General features: G+C 44.6%; 1 protein-coding gene across 1 annotated transcript in view; it reads left to right on the forward strand.

Annotated features, from left to right (window-relative positions):
- NFAT5 (nuclear factor of activated T cells 5) overlaps window positions 1–17882 on the forward strand; it is a 66562-nt gene extending 48680 nt beyond the window's left edge. The window contains exons 6-14 of the mRNA XM_086469183.1: window positions 1513–1685; window positions 5197–5331; window positions 5505–5557; window positions 6642–6774; window positions 7326–7403; window positions 10561–10709; window positions 11208–13647; window positions 14828–15074; window positions 15967–17882. Of these exons, the coding sequence (XP_086325309.1) occupies window positions 1513–1685; window positions 5197–5331; window positions 5505–5557; window positions 6642–6774; window positions 7326–7403; window positions 10561–10709; window positions 11208–13647; window positions 14828–15066 (3400 nt within the window). The 3' untranslated portion in view covers window positions 15067–15074; window positions 15967–17882. The remainder of the gene's footprint in view (window positions 1–1512; window positions 1686–5196; window positions 5332–5504; window positions 5558–6641; window positions 6775–7325; window positions 7404–10560; window positions 10710–11207; window positions 13648–14827; window positions 15075–15966) is intronic.
- The last annotated feature ends 2012 nt before the right edge of the window (window positions 17883–19894 follow it).

Below are 19894 nucleotides of genomic sequence, written 5' to 3' on the forward strand. Positions count from 1 at the left end.
CTCCAGCTTTTCTCTTCTCTCTTGCATCGCTTGTTCCATTTCCACCAGATGGTCCTTTGGCACAGAAGCCTCCTGCTCGGCCGTCTTTGCAGAGCTGGGCTGGTCGAGCGTGGGCAGCGTTTTGGGTGCAGTTGGCAGGCGCACTGCTCGGCCGCTGCTGAGCAGGGGTGCGCTCTGCCCGATGGCAGCAGTTGCCTGCGGTGGATTTTTGAGCCACTGGCCTCATCTGCCCGTGTGGTTTGGATCTCCCAAGAAACTTTAGATACAAGCGATTCCCTGATAAGCTTTTCACAGGTATCTTAATATATAGAAGGGAATTGATCTTCTTTCAAAGTATTCTTTTCAGTAGGATGTCTTTTTCTACCACTCTTCACTTAGAAGCTTGTCTTGTTTCAAGAGAAGAAATGTTTCTTCAACGTAGTGCCCGCTTTTTAAGCGGGATAACACAGTTTGCTAATAGACTGAATTGATTTTATTATTTATTTTTTTTTTTAATATGAAATACACTCCCATGATCAGTTTGGAAACTGCTTCTTAGAGAGAATTCTCTAATTGTCTTTAAGTGTTTATGTAAAGCCATCCCAGTGTAGAGATAAGAGAAAGACGAATTTGGAATTGTCTAGGGATAAAAGTCTTGCCTAGGCTGTGTTTCCAAAACCTATCTTGATGTCTCGAAAGAAATCTTCCTAATGTTTCAGTGGTGCTACAGCACCTCTCTGTTGATGGCAATGCCAGTGCCACCTTCTGAACCCCAGTTCCCTCCTCTCTGCTCCCTAGCTGTGCATGTTGGCCCTCAGGCAGCACACACGATCACTGTACTCAAAGGAGATGTCAGGTGGTGCCTGTACTTTTTGGATGTAGGGCCTAAGATCCTGGTAAACTTACAATACTATTCTTCTTAAACATCAGGCTGCATGTTGGATTTTCTTTGTCGTTTGGTTTCTGCTTGAAATCATTTCGGCATCTAGCATGTCTTTCTGACACTGGGCCCTGCATCACTCTCTCACCCTGGCCCTGTGTCCATTTCCCCTAGGACCACAGTTATGGTATGACGTATCTATCACTTCCCAGTTCCACTGAGCATAAAAAATAATATGACTACAGTAAGTTTTCTTCTACCACTGCTTTAAGTGAATGCAGAATATTTCGTAGTAGTAATCCTGCAAACCCAGATCTAGCCCCAGGAATGGAAGAATGAAGATCTGTGATTATAAATGGAATGCTTACCAGAATTGCTTGGTTACATTGCATTTTCTGTTTTATTTGTGCTGCTTTCATAGTCCTTCCTCCCATGATTCGTCATCCAAATTATGTAGAGTTGAATTGAAAACTGGGCTGTGTAATGAGAAAGGTCATGGAGAGATTTCATGTAAATAAAAAAATTAATCTAATAATATTTCAGTAATTACTTCAAGAGTTTTGACTTTGAGGCTTATGTAACTAGTCGAGAGATTATTAAGGAGGCTGAACGTATTAAACTCTCTTAAACTCTGAACTATTTTGTGCTGTTAGGGTTGATTGCGTGGGAATCCTGAAGCTGAGAAATGCTGATGTTGAAGCTAGGATAGGGATTGCTGGTTCGAAGAAAAAAAGCACACGTGCTAGGCTGGTGTTCCGGGTTAACATCACTCGCAAAGACGGTTCAACTTTGACTCTTCAGACACCTTCTTCCCCAATTTTGTGCAGTAAGTATCAGAGTAAAAGGGTGGTATCAGAGGACTCTGGGGTTTAGTGTGATTGCCGTAAAATGCCTTGGGGGAAAAAAAACAACCCCAGTGTTAATCTGTGATGATTTCAGAACTGCTATGGCTGAGATCACATGGGTTGATTTTTATTTGGGGTGGAGTTAAAAGTTAAATGACTGACCAGTATTTAAAAGAAGTTACAACTTTGATTAAATGGATTTTTGCCTTTTAAAAGGTCAGAATTTTTGTCACGATTGCTTTGAACTTATTGTATGACTTTTTGATACAGGTTTTAGTCTCTTCTGTGTTGCCATGTTCACCTCTCGGCTTTCAGCGACAAAAGGACTTGTGATAAGTCAGTAGGCATGGCTCTGTGCAGTTGTGGTGGTTGGTTGGGCCAGAGGCTGAATCTGTTCTGGTTCAGTGCAAGAATGAAACTTTTTATAGCTCTTTATTAAAATGCTCTGTTTAGCATCGGGCACAGATGGCTGCCCTGGCTGCTTAGGCTACACTGAACATCAGGGAAGAGGAAATCAGAGGAGGCAGCAGTACATCAGGGGCTGCCTGTGCCTCTGGGTGCTGGAGTGACTTCCAGTTATGGGCAGTTCTGCTCGTCTGCCCACAAGGAAAGACAGGGAAGTGCGTTCAATGCAGCTGTTGGTGGGACTGCTGATACTTCCTGGTGAACAAGAAGACAGGAGAGGTTTTTCTGCATCCATGGAACACAGTATGGTTATACAAGCTCCCGGGCACTGGTGTTGTGCGCTCCCCATTGTCTAAAAAGTTACGGGGTTTTGATGTTTGGGGTTTTTTTTCCCCTAAAGCCTGTCAGTACCTATTGTGTCAGGGCTCCTATTCAGCTCATCAGAAACTGCAGCTTTGTTGCCAGCAAAAGAACAGATTGGAAGAGGAGATAATTAGAAACATGTGAGCTTCCAGATCAGATACCACCGTGCAACTCCAGTGCCGCAGGGGAGAGGCGATTTGGCAGAGGTGGCGTGTAGCCCGCCTCTCCCTCCAGTGCTCTGCGCTCACAGAGGATCCCTTTGTAAGACCTGGGGAGATCAGGAGCCCTGCAGAAAGCCTGGAAAGGCCGATAACTGCCACTGTGATGCAGGGGAGCACTCTGCTTTTCTCTTCAGCCATGTTCTATGCTTTAGGCAGCAGTTTGATGTTTGGGGTGCTCTTCCAGAAACGTCAGCTCGAGGTGTTCCCATGCCTCTTTTTTTTCCTCCTCCTGCCGCTTTTTGATAACTTTTTGGTTTTTCCAGTGTTTTTTAAACTGAGGTGTTTCAGAGACAGATTTTAAAATAGGCTCTTTAGCCAAAAGAGCTGGATTTGATGCCCTTCCTGCTTGGCTCGTTGGTGAGGCCGTTCCACTGTTGCCTTGTGGGGGTCCCTTGTAGTCTTCAGTCTTTGCCGAATGCATCCATTTGTGCTCATGCCGTTAGTAGCTGTGGCTTGAGAGGTGGGCAGTGAGTAACAAGCAGAGTGTGTGAGAACAGTGACATGCTAAGGGACATTAGAAGAAAAGGAAGGAGGAAAGAAGGAAATAAAAGTTATCCTTCCATAAATAAAGTTCTAAAAAAAGTACAGTAAGGAGTATTTTGGTTTAGTTTTTAGCAAGCTGTGTTTTGGTCAGGTGATAAAATCTTCCTGGTTCTTTAGGTAGCTAAGAGATTGCCCAGGAATTTTACAGCATCTCTGTTGCTGGAAGACTAAAACAAAGAAACAAAATACTCTGGTTAGACTCGTGTCTTTGAGGAATGATGTGGGTGAAGTGATGGGGAGGTTCAGAGGGGGATTCTGGAGGCGCTTTCCAGGGTTCTGTGCTTGTGCTGGTTTAACTTACTGCGAAGGTGCGGTGACTTGCAGTAGGCCTTAGCCAACCAAATCGTGCTGGTACGTCTATACTGGCTGATCGGTATGGCATAAAATTTTATTAAGTTATTTGTTTATATAAATCACCTCCTGGAGCACATTACATCTGGTTTGTTTGCTACGTCGTATTACAGATGTGTATGGTACCTTCTCATAATCAGGTTTACATTTTCACTCCTCAGAGCCTGTTTATCTTGTGTTTTAAAACTAATGTCGCTGTCAAAGTTGCAGTAATGTTCCTGACGCCATAGGAAAGGCATTAAGTAGATGCAGGCTCTTTATTTGAGGTCTACGTTTTAAATAGGCTTTGTTAACTTGCTAGCAAACCTAAATCCAGTTACTCTTTTCAGAAGTTCATGTGCCTTAAGCATATTTAGTAGTTGCGTAATGGTTGCCTAGGAAGCCGCTGCAACAGTTGTAGAAAAATCCTTTCTGAAAGGTCATTAAATAATTTGGAGTGTTACAGTATGTATGTGCTTCCAGGTAGCGAGCCCAGAGATTACTGTTATTAAACGTTAAAAGTGGGCCACGTGAGTGCAAAGCACAAGTACAAGCTTATGCTACTGGGGTTTTATGTTGAACAGAAACGGTGGTTGAGAAACCTTTATGGGAAGCTGGATTGTTTTATAACGTGTTAAATGTGACAAACTCAAAACACGTTCTTTTCAAATGTACATCTGTATTTAAATTGCCTTTGGTGCTCATTTCCCTTGAACACACGTGGTCTTACTTGATTCGGGCTGTAAGAAGCATAGAAACAGTTTGCAGCAAAGACAATTTGTAATATGTGTTATATAAATCATCGTCTGAATCACTGGCAGAGGGGCAGGGGTTTCCAGGGATATGTGTCTCTAAGCCGCATTCCCTTTGCTAGTTTATAGGATAGAAATTGCTGTAATCCCCAACTACAGAAATGTGACTTGCAGGGATTTGTGTTAGCTGAAGTATATGGGCCTAGAAAGTCACAGAATCACAGGGTGGTTGGGGTTGGAAGGGGCTGTAAAGAGCATCCAGTCCAACCCCCCCGCCATGGGCAGGGACGCCTCCGCTAGCCCAGCCTGCTCAGAGCCCTGGGTTAGTTCTTGCACCCACCAGAAAGCTACGTCATGTTGAAGAAAAAAAAAAATCTGTAAAACCCCCCTAGGTAATCTGGGAATTACCACTTCTACATTTTGCATAGTGGAACAAAATAAGCTTAACAAAAAAACGGGTTTATGAGCTTAAGGGTAAGTTTGAAGGCGTGCTTCAGCTGTGTCTGAGGGCTGATGGATTTGTTTATCTCTCTCTATGCCACGAATTTACAGAACCGAATTTTCTTCTCCTCTGAACACTTGTTGAACTTTAGCTCAAACACTGAAAGTTTAATTTTGAAGATTTGATAAATGCAGGAGAAAAGGGAAGAGATGATTAGTGGATCATTTACCTAAGTGTGGTTTTCAGGAGCTCATTACGTTCAGTGAGGAAATAATAGAAACTGTTACCTTCTGAAAAGTTCTGTCATGAGTGATGTAGTAAAGGAAGCAGCTCAGGAATGATTTTGTTCTTTCCTTTATAATCCTGTGAGTAAAAGCTTTTTGTTTTGGATGTTGATATTTTCTTGATTTCAAACTATGTGTTTTTTCAATTGCAGCTCAACCAGCAGGAGTTCCAGAGATCCTAAAGAAAAGTCTGCACAGTTGTTCAGTGAAGGGTGAAGAGGAAGTTTTTCTGATTGGCAAGAACTTTCTAAAGGGAACAAAAGTGATTTTCCAAGAGAATGTTTCTGGTTAGTGTGAAAGCAGTAGTGGCTCGGGGTGCTGACGAGAGCGTGATGCTTGGTTTTACATCAGTGGTTAAAGTTGAGTTGTAGAGAGCAAACTGAGAAACAGAATCGAAAGCACGAAGATAAATTGCTTTGTATGACTGTGCAATAAACTATGGTTTTTAACTTTCATTTAGATGAGAATTCTTGGAAGGCAGAAGCTGAAATAGACATGGAATTATTTCATCAGGTACTTCTGTATTGCTATATTTAATAAATAAATAAATAAACCAACTTCTGTTTCCAGAGAAAAATCAAATAAGCCTTTCACTCTTCCTGTGCATTTCTAGACATAATACTCCTTTTCTTCAGATAAGTTCTTTAGTGAGTCCAGTAGAATGTCTTTGTTTTGGGTTTACACAAGTAAATTGTTCAATTTCTGATTGAGAACTTAGATACCACAGTAGGAGCGTGGTATCTGAACTTGGTGAGCAAGTCTTTGCTCTTACATACAATGTGATTAAAAGGCCTAACAGAATTTTCCCAGTAGCTTTCCTAAGGGCACATTAGATTACTGCTGAGTGGAAGCAGATTGTGTGTGTGCCCTGGTCCTTACACCTGCTGAATTTCTGTTCCACTCTGAAATGCTTCACCAAGTATTTGTTTCCTCTTTTTGGCACAACTTAGTGTCTTTGTGGACTGAAATTAGAGAAATTCGTGGATGTAAATGACGTCGGACAAACGGCAGCTTGCTCCCCCTCTGCAGGCGGCGTTCCACGTGGGCACTGGGAGAGGCGGTTTCTCACTGTAGTGGGATGGGTGGGTGGGTGGGGAGGGGCAGCTCGCTCACCGCTGTTGCTGTCGGTCAGTGCCTGCAGGCCTGGTTCTGGGGTCTGCTCACTGTTAAAGCTCCTGAAGCGCGGTGGGAAACCACGTCCTCCGTCTGCTCGCGCTGAGTGCAGAGCCCTGATTCGGCAGAGCGGCGAAGTGCCCGCGCCCAGCGGAACTTGGTGCAAGCTGGCTGCAGTTAGGGAGGCACGTTAGGCATAAGCGTATGTCCCAGGTCCTGGACTTGGTGGGTCTTTGCTTTCCGCACCTTCCATTGGAGCTGTAAGTTGCCCATGAGCACGTGTAGGCAGGTTCTTCGGATCTTTCTTCTGGCACGTTGGTTATCAGTGTACTTCATTGAAAGTGTAACTTGTCCAAGTTTCCTCAATGTCTGTGGTGTTTATCAGTTTGTTTCTCTGTTTGGATGAATATAAATACAACTAAGGACAATAGTCATGAAATAAGGTTGCTAATATGGCTTTTTTTAAATCATTTTTGCACTGCAGAATCACCTTATTGTGAAGGTGCCACCATATCATGACCAGCAAATAACCTCAGCTGTTTCCGTGGGAATATATGTGGTGACCAACGCTGGAAGATCACACGATGTGCAACCATTTACGTACACTCCAGATACATGTATGTAAACCAGAAAGCTGGAGGAAGGCACGGGCAGTTTCACCTGCTAAACATCTCATTTCTGATCTCGTAGTACTTAGTCCATACAACAGAAATGTTAACTAACGTGGATCTTTTCAAAGTCCTCTTGCTGGCAAGGTTTGCTCTGTTAAATAATAAAATCGAAAGGCTTGGCTTTTCTCGTTTACGTGGCAAGTATCTCAGGTTTCAGCTGCATGGAGACAGCTGTTCGTACAAAGCAGCATCCGTTCCTAGTGTAAGGTTCAAAATGAAGCGGAGCAGGAAAAAAGTAGATGTATTACAGACGCTGCACCAAATACAGCCGAAAAATAGCACCAGGCTTTATCCTGAGGAAAGTGGTAGTTTGACCATATCATGTCTGTCTGTTTGTTTATTTATCTATATTACAATACACAGTGCAAAAGTTTGTGTGGGTTTCAAAGAACCTTAATTTCTTTAAGATATAAGTAACTGTTTTGGTTTGCTTTGTTTTTTTTCACTTGTTTGCTGTTTTAACATAAGGAAGTCCTCAATGTGTTTTGTCTCAACAGCTGGTACTCTGAATGTTAATGTGAAGAAGGAAATCTCCAGCCCAGCCCAACATTGTTCTTTTGAAGAGGCTATAAAAGGTACTAAATTGATTCTTATCGTTGTTGTTAATAATTTAACTATAAATTCCTACCCAGATTTGGAGGACTGAATCAGACGTCCTGTGAATATAAGTCTGTGCTTGTAAAATCTGTCCATATTCTTACAGTGAGGTTTGTTTTCTGATTCTGAATATTTTGCTTTATAGCAGTATTGCTTCAAGTATATTTTAACGTGAGCTAGTATAGAAGAAAAACTTTGCCAAAAACCAAATTAATTTTCATTTTTCACACCTCAGGCCCTGCAGTCTAATCCTCATTTAATATGCTTCTAAGTGAAGAAGGAAAAAGAGAGAAGCCTAAGATGGCTGGGAATACAAAGGATTTAGAAAATGTGTGGTGTTAATTTAAGCAAAACCACACATAAAGGTAGAGGTGGGGAAGAACTGAGTACTGAAAACACGAATGTGCGAACTTGCTATTTTTCGGAAGCTGTCCTGTGTGTTGATAAGACCCCTTTCCGTGGGTCCAGTTAAGAATGCCAGTTCTGGCAATTTCAACTTAATCCCTTCAGTGAGTTGTTTTTTCTGACCATTCTGTCCATGCAGACGTCATCATTTTGTTCCAAGGGAGTAATTTTTAGGTTTGCCTCGTTTTTAAGTGTGAAGTGAATTGATCCTTCCAATAGTGAAACAGAGGAAGGAAATGTTTCTTAGTTGATTGTTAAAACTATGATAGTGTACAAAGGTTAATGGAAATTTCCATGGCCTGCTCTGGTGAAGGCAGGTTGAAAGGTAAGCAAATTAACAATGTGATCACAAGTTTGATAGGAATCCGTAGCTTCAGGTTAAAATCCCGAAGCTCATGTTTGAAGTTAATAGCTTGGTCTTGGCAGGAGCTGTATTTACAAGTTGGCTTTACAGCTTGTTCGGGAGGATAATACAAGATAATGATGAGTTTAAACCTGCAGAGAATATTTGGGGGTGAAATATGCAAAAATATTTAGGGCAATGAAACAAGCTGATAAAAGGACTGGTAACCTTCTAGGTGCAAGATGAAAAAGATGAGGAAATTAATAGCTAATCTATCAGGGCCAGCCTGACATCCATCTGATTTTGTATGGAGGCTTAACCAAAGGAAGATGCCAGCTGCTTAGTTTACACTCTTGTGTGGGCCAGCTCGTTTTTTGCTGCTCCGTTCCAGTACCTGTTCGACTCCTGGCTGGTCACGCACCAGAGGTCAGCCCGTTCTGGGTGCTTTATGTACTTTGTCTCTGCCTGTGTCCCAGTCTGTCCTTCCTCGCTGTGCTGAAGTAAGGACCAGGTGGGGATCCAGTGGGATGCTACTTCCTTCCCATTTCCTTTCACTGGGGCAAAATCCTAGAAGTCATGATTCTTAAGTGATGTCATTTCCAGCAGCCCTGGCCAAATCGAACGACCCGTTGCTGCCAGGGCCGTGTACGGTTATGTGCTGAGCTACAGGCCTTTCTCTTCCTGTCACAGGCAATTTGAATCTTTGTCTCGGGTGCCTTTGAATATTTTTTAAAATAACTTGTATTACGACACCTGCGTATGTAAAAAACCAAAGCGTGGCTGCCCGAAGCCGTTACAGACTCTTAGCTCTAGCGCTTTAAGAGTCTGCAAGTTTGACAGACCTCAGTGACGAGTTACGCTCCAAGACAACAAATTTATGATTCTAAGCTGTTCTGTAAAACTGGAGGAAGACAGGGGTGTGTGGAGAGCCATGTAGTTCAGGTCGTTGTCTTCTAACACCGAAGTAGCGCTGGAGCGTTGGTTTTTAAGTGGTTAATGATGGTTTCAGTTTCCAGCTTTGGGAGAAAAGGGAAGGAGGGGGTGTGTGCGCCTCGATAAGGTGGTAACTATTCCGAAGTTCTAGACTAAGTGTGTTACCAAAACCAACAGTGTTTCTCTGCTTTTGAGACTTCTTTATTACTAATCTTACTACTTTTTTTGCATTCTTCCAACCAAATATGTTACTGTGAACAAACATACCGTTGCTAGAGTCTAATCTGTATGCCATTGGCATTTTTAAAAATTACTTACCTTTTTTTTAATTGTTTCTGATGAACACAACATGATGAAGCACATGGAAGAGAAACCCTTGTAAATTGTGGCTACAGTGTAGAAAAATACTGACCGCTGCCTTTAAATGCACTGTGTGACGAGCTGTCCTGAAGCAGACGTATTTTAGAACAGTCTCACCCAAATTGCTGTCCCTGCCAGCGGCACAGCCCAACACGTCAGGTCACGGGGCTTGTGTTTCTGGAGCCACCCCAAACCTGTGAGTTAACAGAAGGAGAGAAAGAGTTTATTTGGCTGTCGGTACATTGACAACTGTTGCCATACTGACGGCTGAGAGTTTATTGCTGAAGATAGAAAATAAGATTTCAGGAGAGAGTCTTTGGTTTTACAGAGAATAAACACACAAGAACCGTTACTGAGGACATGGCATTCTGTTGATATAAATTTGCAGGAATTTTACTGCCATGTTACTGTAAGATTTAAATTTGTTTAAAGCACAAAAGATCTGTTGCGTTGTGTGGAAGATTAATTCTTTAATTTACTTTTAAAATACTGATGGAACTGTGGTTTTTACAGGCTTTCCCATTAGTTTGTTTTAAAAACCTTTGTTTCCAAAAGGCAAAATAACAATTTGGTCCTGCTCCAGAGCTGGCATGCAGATTTATCAAGGTTTTGCTTGATTAGTCCTTTACCAGAGTAAAATTACAGTCTGAATGCTTTGAGCACTCTGTTCGCCTGGCTATCTGAAAACAGATGTTTTTCAAAATGAAATCAGAGAAGTTGCACGGTTAAAGTGCAGTAAAGTTTAAAATCTGATAATTTGTGGAAAGATGTCTTAAGGTTTTCTGTCGGTAGTTTAAGCAGTTGGTGGGTGGCCACCCTGCTCTGGAAAGATACGAAATGGAAGAAAACCAAAACTATGGCATTGGTGTAGGTCTTAAAAATAACCTTGGAAGGTTTTGGGTTTTCTAGGATTATTTGAAGTATTCGGATGTTTGCAACGCTCTCTCTGCACGTTACTGTCTTACTTGAGATGTGAGAGCTCTTACGGTAGGGCTGAAAAGTGAAACGGGAAGCAGGCCACCGCTAGAAACCCGCTCTCTTCTGTAGTCAGTGTTAACGTGCGGTTACCCTTTTATTTTTATTTGTGCCTGCAGCAGTGAAGGCCACTGGCTGTAACCTGGAGAAGGTAAACATTCTTCCTAGTGCCTTGATAACTCCGCTCATCCCAAGCAGTATGATTAAGAATGAAGATGTGGCTCCAATGGAAGTAAGTGCAGAAAAAAGATCTCCCCCTGTCTTCAAGGTGAGTTTGATCGTGATCTGAAGACAGCGGCTTTAATAGTCTTGGTTACATCTACCCATCAGTCCTTGTTGTGATAGTGGAGGGGAGTAACACACAGGGAAAACGTCCTGTCTGAATCGGTCTGGGCCAAACATACGATCACAGAGATGATGGAAATAATAGACAATTTCCTTTGAAAGTAACTTACCTTGTTCCTGTGTTCAAACAGAGTGGTTGGTTAGTGATGCTGAGATGAATCTGTTTTGTCCTGTAACACAGCACTAGTAAAATAACTATAAGAATACTATTTTAATTGCTTCCTGGCATTGCTTCCATTAAATTGTACTTTGACTCCTTCCTTGAAGTAGCATTTCCACCGCTAGTCATCTGCTTGCTTGTTCGGCCGTGCACGGAGAGATACACGGCCTTCGGTCTCTTCCGAACGCAGCGGAGTGGGGGAAATTTTGTAAGCGTGACCTGAGTAAGTTAACGAATTGGTTAACGTGTTGCTCTCTCCAGGCTTCAAATGTGGTTGGACCAACTCAACAAACATTGGAAAACAGTATGTCCGGCATATCAACTTCTGCTTCCCATCTACCTTCTGAAAATGAAAACCAGCAGCAAATACAGCCCAAGGTGTATAATCCAGAGACACTAACGACTATCCAAACGCAGGACATTTCCCAGCCCGGTAGCTTCTCAGCGGTCTCTACGCCAGGTCAGCTGCAGAACAGTGATGCGTTGCTGCAGCAAGCTGCACAGTTCCAAACGAGAGAGTCCCAAACCAGGGAGGTCTTGCAGTCAGATGGCACAGTAGTCACTTTGTCACAGTTAACCGACGCATCGCAGCAGCAACAGTCTACACTGTCAGAACCAGCACAGGCGTTGCAGCAACAGATTTCATCAAGTATTTTCTCATCAGCAAGCGGCGTGAGTCAGTTACAGAACACTATACAGCAACTGCAAGCTGGCAATTTTCCAACAAACACTGCCACTGGCAGCAATAGAAACGTTGACTTGGTGCAACAGGTATTGGAAGCTCAGCAGCAGTTATCTTCTGTGTTGTTTTCTGGCTCAGACAGCAGTGAGGATGTTCAAGATCAGCTAAATGCAGATATCTTTCAGCAAGTTAGCCAGATACAAAGTAGTGTAAACCCTGGGATATTTTCCTCGTCAGACACAGCTGTCCATTCCAGACCAGAGAACCTTTTGCCTGGACGGGCTGAAAACGTTCACTCACAGCCTGAAAACGCGTTGTCCAATCAACAGCAACAGCAGCAGCAGCAGCAGCAGCAGGCGATGGAGACTTCTGCGGCAATGGTGATAGGAATCCAGCAGAACATTTGCCAGGCTGCCACACAGATGCAGTCCGATTTGTTCTCTTCAACAACTTCAGGGAACGGAGCCCTCCAGCAGTCACCTGTTTACCAGCAGGCTTCTCACATCATGAGCGGGTTATCAACAAGCGAAGACATGCAAATGCAGTGTGAATTATTCTCTTCATCTCCTGGTGTTTCTGGAAGCGAGACTACTCCTGCTCCTCAGCAGCAGGTCTCCAACAATGGACCTACTATCTTTCAGGCATCAAATTCTGCAGATGGAGAAGAAGCTTCAGGACAGAGCAAACAGATGCAAAGCACTGTATTTCAGACCATGGTTCAGATGCAGCATAGTGGAGAAAGTCAATCTCAAGTTAACCTCTTTTCCTCTACAAAAAGCATGATGACTGTTCAGGCAAGTGGGACTCAACAACAAGGAGGGGGTCTGTTCCAGCAGGGCGGAGAGATCATGTCTATTCAGTCGGGAAGCTTTATGCAGCAGTCTCCACATTCACAAGCTCAGCTTTTTCACTCTCAGAATCCTATTGGTGATACTCAGAATATACCGCAGGAAACACAAGGCTCTATTTTTCACAGTCCAAACTCCATCGTCCACAACCAGACCAGTACTAATTCCTCAGACCAGCTGCAGCCCCCCATGTTCCACTCGCAGAACGCCATGGGTGTGTTGCAGAGCTCTTCAGTTCCTCAAGACCAGCAGTCTGCCAACATGTTCCTTTCCCAGAGTTCAATGAGCAACCCTGGCACTCAGGAAGAACAGATGTCCTTCTTCACAAGCCCAAATTCCATTTCTCCTCTTCAGACAGCGACGAACACTGAACAGCAGACTTCTTTCCAACAGCAGACGCAGATCTCTCATATCCAGAGTTCTATGCTTCCCCAGGAACAGCCCCAGACTCAGCCTGCTCAGCAAGGTTTGTTTCAGTCCCAAGTGTCATTAGGCTCCATCCAGTCCAGTTCAATGCCCCAGAACCAGCAAGGAGCCATCTTCCAGCCTCAGCATTCGATAGTCGCTATTCAGAGCAGTCCTCCATCTCAAGAACAGCAGCAGCAGCAGCAACAGCAGAACATGATGTTCAGTAATCAAAACGCGATGAGTACAATTGCTTCTCAAAAGCAGAACATGATTTTCAACCCCAATCAAAACCCAGTTACCAATCAGGAGCAACAGGGCCAGTCCATTTTTCATCCACAGACTAACATAGCATCGATGAACCAGGAGCAGCAGCCCATGCAATTCCAGAGTCAGACTACAGTGTCTTCTCTTCAGAATCCTGGATCCAACCAGGCTGAAGCACAGCAACCAGCCATCTTCCATAACTCGCCCCAGATTCAGTTGGTCCAAGGGTCACCAAGTTCTCAAGAGCAACAAGTCACCCTCTTCATCTCTTCAGCTTCCATGTCTGCCTTGCAGAATAGTATGGGCCAGCAAGAGCTGCAGCAGTCTCCCATGTACTCTTCTCAGAACAGCATGGCCGGAATGCAAGGAACCGCTTCTCCTCCGCAGCAGCAAGCTTCTCTGTTTCACAACGCAGCGGGAGGTGCTATCAACCAGCTGCAGAACTCTCCTGCTTCGTCTCAGCAAACATCAGGAATATTCCTGTTTGGCATTCAAAACAGTAAGTGATAGATGCCCGATTCTGAGCTTACAGTTTAGAACAGCTACTCATTGGAGACCACAAGACAATGATGGTTCAAGTCTAAGATATTATAAATAAATAAATAAATTGGGACTAAGTAGTGTAGCACTACGATTGAGAATATACAGACTCATTGTGTCACTCTGAGTGTTGTTGATTTTGCATGAGAACTCTTAGTTTAAATACCTGTTGGTGGTCTTATACTTAGGATTAACGTGACAAAACCACCTTAGAATTGTGTGTATGTCTGTATAGAACTAAGTGTGTGTATATATATAAAGTATTACTAATAACACATGCATAAATAATACATAAATGTACACACATGTTCAAAAAAAGGTTATGCGCTCTTAAGACAGCTCCGCTAACCCTTCTCTTGCTGCATTTGGTTTCCACAATCTGCGCAATGGCTTTCCCTGCGCAGTGTTGAAGGAAAGCAAAGATTTTTGAAGCTGCATAGTCTGGAAAAGTGACTGTTGCAGTGTGTTGGAGACCCCTGTAACTCTTGTCAGCCTGCGCTGAACCATAGCTCCTCTCCGAATCTGGCCTCTAGGACAGATCCTTCGGGCCGTAGATCCTTTCGCCTGCCTGCGAGGGGCTGGACATCCCTGTGAAGTAGCAGATGCAGGCGATGATTGTAACGGGTTATAAAGGGCCTGGGCAGAAAGCCGTGGCTGTGTACTTGGTCTGTGGTGGTTCCTGACTCCGTGCTTTGCGGTGTGAGCTCTCTGACGGTCAGGCCAGATACAGCCAGGCCTTTCCATGGAGCTGAATCCCGCTACTGGTGGGAGATGGGACGCGATTTGCAGCTTTACGGGAGGAGCTCTGCGTGCCTTGGCCGAACCGAAGGCGACACGTCTGTAACTCAGGCAGACAAAGGATGGGCGTATCCAGCGCTGTGCTGTGCACGTTGGTTTTCTTCTGGCCAGCTGTTGGCGTGTTCGTAGCGTCGGGTCATGGTGCAGAGTCCGTACGTTCAACACGTACAGCTCGACCCTCTGCTCGTGCCTGGGGGCGCGCTGAGCCGAGGGGTCGTGTGGGCAGAGCGCACTGCCTGTGCCGCTCGCACCAGTACGGGCGCACGTGAGGAGGTGGGCTGGTGCCGTGCCTGTGTTAACCTGCTGTCAATGGTCCTGTGCTCTTCCCTCACCGCTCGCAGACTGCGGCCAGCTGCTGACTTCTGGACCAGCGCCGCTGCCGGAGGAGCTGATGGCTATAAGTCAGCCCGGCCAGCCGCAGAGCGAAGGGCAGGCAGCGGTGCCAGCGCTTCTCTCCCAGCAGATATCCGAGACTTCTCCACTACCTTCGGCTATGGCGACCAACCAGAATATTGAGAAAATAGATGATCTGCTCGTGTCGTTGCAAAACCAGGGGAACAACATGGCTGGCTCGTTTTAGTGAGTCAGGTACGTCACGCGTTGGGGTTTCTGGGCTCTTCCCTGCCTGCTTCTGTTCAGCAAGTCTTTGCTTCGGAGTGTATCCCCTTGCTTTAGCGGTCAGCTGAAACGCCAGTAATGCTCAATTAGGAATATAATACCGGTGGGTGGGATGGAAGTTACTAAAAACAGTCAGAGGTCAGGAGTGGTACGAAACAGTTGGCTCTTGTTGTTCAGTTGCTGTATGTTTTGTCATCTGCCGTTACGGTCTAGCACTTTATTAGGAAGGAGAGTAGGTCACTGACAGCTCAGCAGGTAAAAGCATTATGAAATATGACTGTCGTTAAAAACTTAAGGCTTACTGAGTACGTAACACCTCAAGTCTGTACTAGTCTGAAGTTGCCCCCCGGGTTACAGTAACGTAGTGTGAAAACAAGTTTCGGTAGAATATGGCAGCTCCTGGGAGCGTGCCACATGCTGAGTCCCTGTTAAAACTGAGCTGGCGGGATCAGCTGTTACTAGGAAACATTCTGCTTTTAGGTGGTGCCTTTCTCAGAGAGGTGAAAGAGGCTTTGACTACAAATGAGTACCAAGAACCAGGAGGACTCTGGAGTCTGGTACTGTCTGCAGAGTGTAACTTGGCTCTGGTTAACTCTGATGCTGTCCTAAATCCCCCATAAGTTTCACTTGCGATACACTTTTTCTAATCTAAACTTTTGTATGAAAAAGTAAAAAAAAATTAAGAAAAAAAAAAAGTGAGGAAGGAGAGTAACACTGCTGTAGGAAAGTGCTGCGTTCTGATACTCATCGTTCCTTGTCTGCTTGTGAAGAACAGTTTCAAGACGAAGGAACTATGTAGGAGTAAGAGGATGACTTCCCTTAGTTATGCCTAACTTTTTTGCTTGCTCATTTTTTCCTGCAGAAATTCTGTGAAGAAGAAAGTGATGATTTCCCAGATCCTCCCAGACCTTCCGACTCCGGATTAGGCTGTGTGGAACTGATTGCTTCTGTCAAAAAGTGGCCCTCTTCTCTAAAGAGCACACACGTGGCCAATTGCAGCGTCTAGCACCTGAGGCTATGACATAGTATTTGGGATCTGTAGTGCCAATAATGCTGAGAAGCTATGCTTTGTTTTACTAGGGCATGGGATTGTACTGTTACCCGGTTCCTAAGCCTCATTAGCCGTGGGGTGCTCTCTGAATTTAAAGCATATCTGGTCAGTTGTTATTGTTGTTAGAAGGTAATACACGTTACCGCGTTTACTTTTTCCCCATCCTCTTCCTTCTCCACGTCCCCTCTTTTGACTAGAAAAGCTTGTGAAGCAGCAACATCAGATGCCTGTGACACGAGCCCTGCCTCAGAGCTGGCAGCGCAGGGGTGTTGTGCCGGTGCGTGGGAGAGCCAATGCCGCGGTTTGGTAATTGCAGCGGGCGGCACTGAAAAGTGCCGATAACGGTGACAAACAAGCAGAGAGCTGCTGGCTGCTGTGGGGAGCCGGGGGTGGGCGCTTCCCACCTGAGAATGTGATTAACAGTTTTCCCTGTCTCTTACGTGTAGCTGTGCGTAGAGCAAGGGTTTGGTGGCTCTTACCCATGAAGAAATGAAGGGGAACTTTCAATTAGATTTTGCCCTTAAAACCTTACCCTCTCAAACACCTTCAGCTTGAAAAGGACGTTCTGCCTGGCTGAGGAGAGAACTCCTGTGTCTCTCACTGACCGTAGGGGTCAGGGCTCTAAAGCTGCATTAGCCATTCTCAAACCAGCCTGCTCCTTTTCAGTCTTTCCGTGGTTTTCCTTCTCTCTCCCTCAGTTTCATGTTGTGTTTTTTTTTAAAAAAAAAGACATAAATATCCTACTGGCTTTAAAGATTGGAAGCAGCTTTTTAGGAAGCCGGGGCATTAAATTGCGTAGTCAGTAGAAGCTTTGACAAATAACCAAGGATTAAGGAGAGAGGAAGCAAGTTCTCCACCACCTTCTGAACGCAGGAAAATCTCCCTTAGCCAGTCATTTTCCAGCTGTTACTGGTGTAAACCTTCAGCTTGACTTTACTCCAAATGACACCGTTTTCAAGCGTTGTTGGAAATTCAACTTCATCCTGAGCTGTTGCGTCTTTGTAGCACACCGAGCTCACGGCAGTGCTGAAGTGGTTGGTTTTTCCTACCGCCAGTCCCCAAGGCTAGTTTCCCGATTGTCACGTCTCAATTCAAAAACAAATCGGCCGATGTTAACGGAATGTAAAAACAACCCACTCCAGACCGTGCAGGCGTATTGTGAGGCGTGTGAATTTTTTGGGTGCTCCAACTATGCGGACAGTTCTGCGATGTCTCACTACAGCCTCATTCAGATCGTTGTTTCTTCTCCTTCTGCCCGTAGAAAGCTGTCGCTGCGGTTAGAGCCGACAGCTGCCCTGTATGGCTATTCTGCCTTGGTCGAGCGTAGTTGGTATCACGTCATTTTTCACTTTTGTTATTTTGAATAACAAAGAATAGTCTGTAAATGGTTTTTAAGTTACTCTCGTCTGGTTACTGTGTGTTTTTTCCCTTAACTTGTGCGCTTAGTTGAGCCGTGTAGAGTTTTTGTTTGTTTTAATGGATTTTCCTGTTTGTCCGTCTGTCATAACGTTCACTTTCTCTTTCTGTCTCTCTCTTTCTCTCTCTCATTGAGAGGCATTGAATTACGTTTTCAGTAGTAAGGCTTCTTGCCGATATGAAGGGAACTTTTCAGAAAGAGACCTGCTCTGGGTCATTTAATTTTGAATACAGTTTTCAATCGTTCAAGTTTTGGATGGTTTATATCTAATGTGTGTTTCATTTTTTTGGAAAGCTATATTTTGTATTTAGGAAATGGTATACTATTTTGCTATTTGTACTGAGTGAGTACATTGGCATAAATATAAAAATTTATATATATACATATATATAAAATATTCTTTTTTGCCACACATTTTTGTGGTAAATTTGTGAGTTTGTCTGATGTTCTACCACAACGTGGCGTCTGATAACAGTGGGGTGGGGTGGGGTTTGTTATGTCTTTATTGAGTATTTAAGTACTTTTTGCAACATAAATAACTTGTTCATCTCTCGCCATTCCATCAGGCAGTGTATTGTTCCAGCTGGCTATGAGAAGCTTCACCGCGTGTTCGGTGTGTCTGTCACTCGGCAGCACGAAACCCGTGCGCGTTCCGGCGTGCGTGAAACAACGGGGTTTCATTCAGAATGAGCCATTCAGCTTTTATCCACTATCATTGTCTATTTAATATTTTATTATTAGCGCCTCTGTGTTTTAACTCTTAATTTATGATTATGCTAAAATGTTTAAAATTGTAATCATGAAAAAAAGAATTCCGTGCTTCATAATGTCCAGAGCTGCTTTAACCCTGAACCATACTTTTTCTTTCTGTGATTTTTTTTTTTTTTTTTTCCTGCTAAAACAAAATATTAACAAAACGTTGTTATGGTTCATGCCATGGAAGCAGCAGTCTCGCAGCGTTGACCGAATGCTGCAGGAGGCTGCGCAGAAGACTGAGAATTACGGACCGAAACAGCTTCCAGGTGGTCGTGGAAGTCGATAGCCAGTTATGGGAAAACGAACTGGTGGCTTTTGCAGGATCTCGCAGTCCCAGGACAAGCTGCTGGGTGTCACCTGGGGCCTTCATACACAGAAGTAACAGGAATGGTAGATGCACTCGTGTGCTGCTTCGCTCTGTTCCGTTGCTCCGGAGGGGTGATTCCCCCCGTCGCAGCGCTGTTGGTCAGTGCCAAGTCACCAGGGACCAATTCTCCACTGAACAAGATGGGTGTCCAAAAGAGAACTTCATGCCAAGACTGCTACAGCTCCAGGGGAAGGGTGTGTTGGAATCGTGTGCGTATTCCAGGTCGCTTACGAAGGGAAGAGAGAAAAAAAAAATGTAAAAAGAAAAGAAATTAAAAAAAAAGAAAAAAAAAAGAAAAGAAAAAAAGGGCTGTGCTGTCACGTTTTTCACTTCTGGGTAACACCTTTCTTGTGTTAAATTTCTCTTGTTCATTTTAGGTCAATGTTTAAATGTACAACACTTGGAACATGTGATTTGGTTACAAAAAGTATTTGTCTTATGGATGGAGAGCTTGCTCGGCGGTTGATCAGTGCTTGAGCTGCTGCTGGCAGACGGCCGGGCGGAGGCTGCCGAGGTGCGACACGCCGGTTAAAGACGGGTGCAGGATTTCATGGCAGAAAGGCCCAAGAACAGGGTGAGCCACATCTGTGTTTTATCAGAGTCCTGGACATCTTCTTTGTCATTGAAGCAGTTGATAATTGGAGCTTACTCTGCTTTTTTCTTTTATCCTGAGTTTACGCCTCTGCCCGCTCACGCTGGCGTGCCTCAGCCACGCTTGCCCGAGGGGAGGAGGCGGTGGCATCGTGTCTAGTCCCCTTTGGTTGAGAATGTTAGAAGGTACCGAGAGATTAGTCTGTGCAAGTTTGAAGTTCCTGACACCGTTGTAGAGGGGAAGTTACTGTCGTATCCACACAGCAGCGATGACGTGCAGAGATGTTACTGGGTGAAAACCTGCAGAGCCGCCTTGCTGGGTGGGTTTTCGGGATCTTGTGTTTTCTGCTGCTCGAGCTTGCTCTTCAGCCTTGTATCTCAGCCTGCGTGTTCGGCGTGGGCTGTGCGCCCCTCGAGCACCCGCCGTCCCCTCTCGGCACGGCGCCGCGCGATGGGGCTTTACAGGGAGACGCACCTGCTCGCCGGCCGTCGGGGCTTCTGCCTGCAGGCCCTTGTCTGCTCGCACGCTCTGTGTGTGTCTGTGTGTGCGTGTATGTGAGAATCATGAGAATTACAGGCAGCACCCAGTTACTAGCGAAACCTCTCCT

Source organism: Leptosomus discolor, chromosome 8, assembly GCF_034619465.1.
Source record: "Leptosomus discolor isolate bLepDis1 chromosome 8, bLepDis1.hap2, whole genome shotgun sequence".
NCBI lineage: Eukaryota > Metazoa > Chordata > Aves > Leptosomiformes > Leptosomidae > Leptosomus > Leptosomus discolor.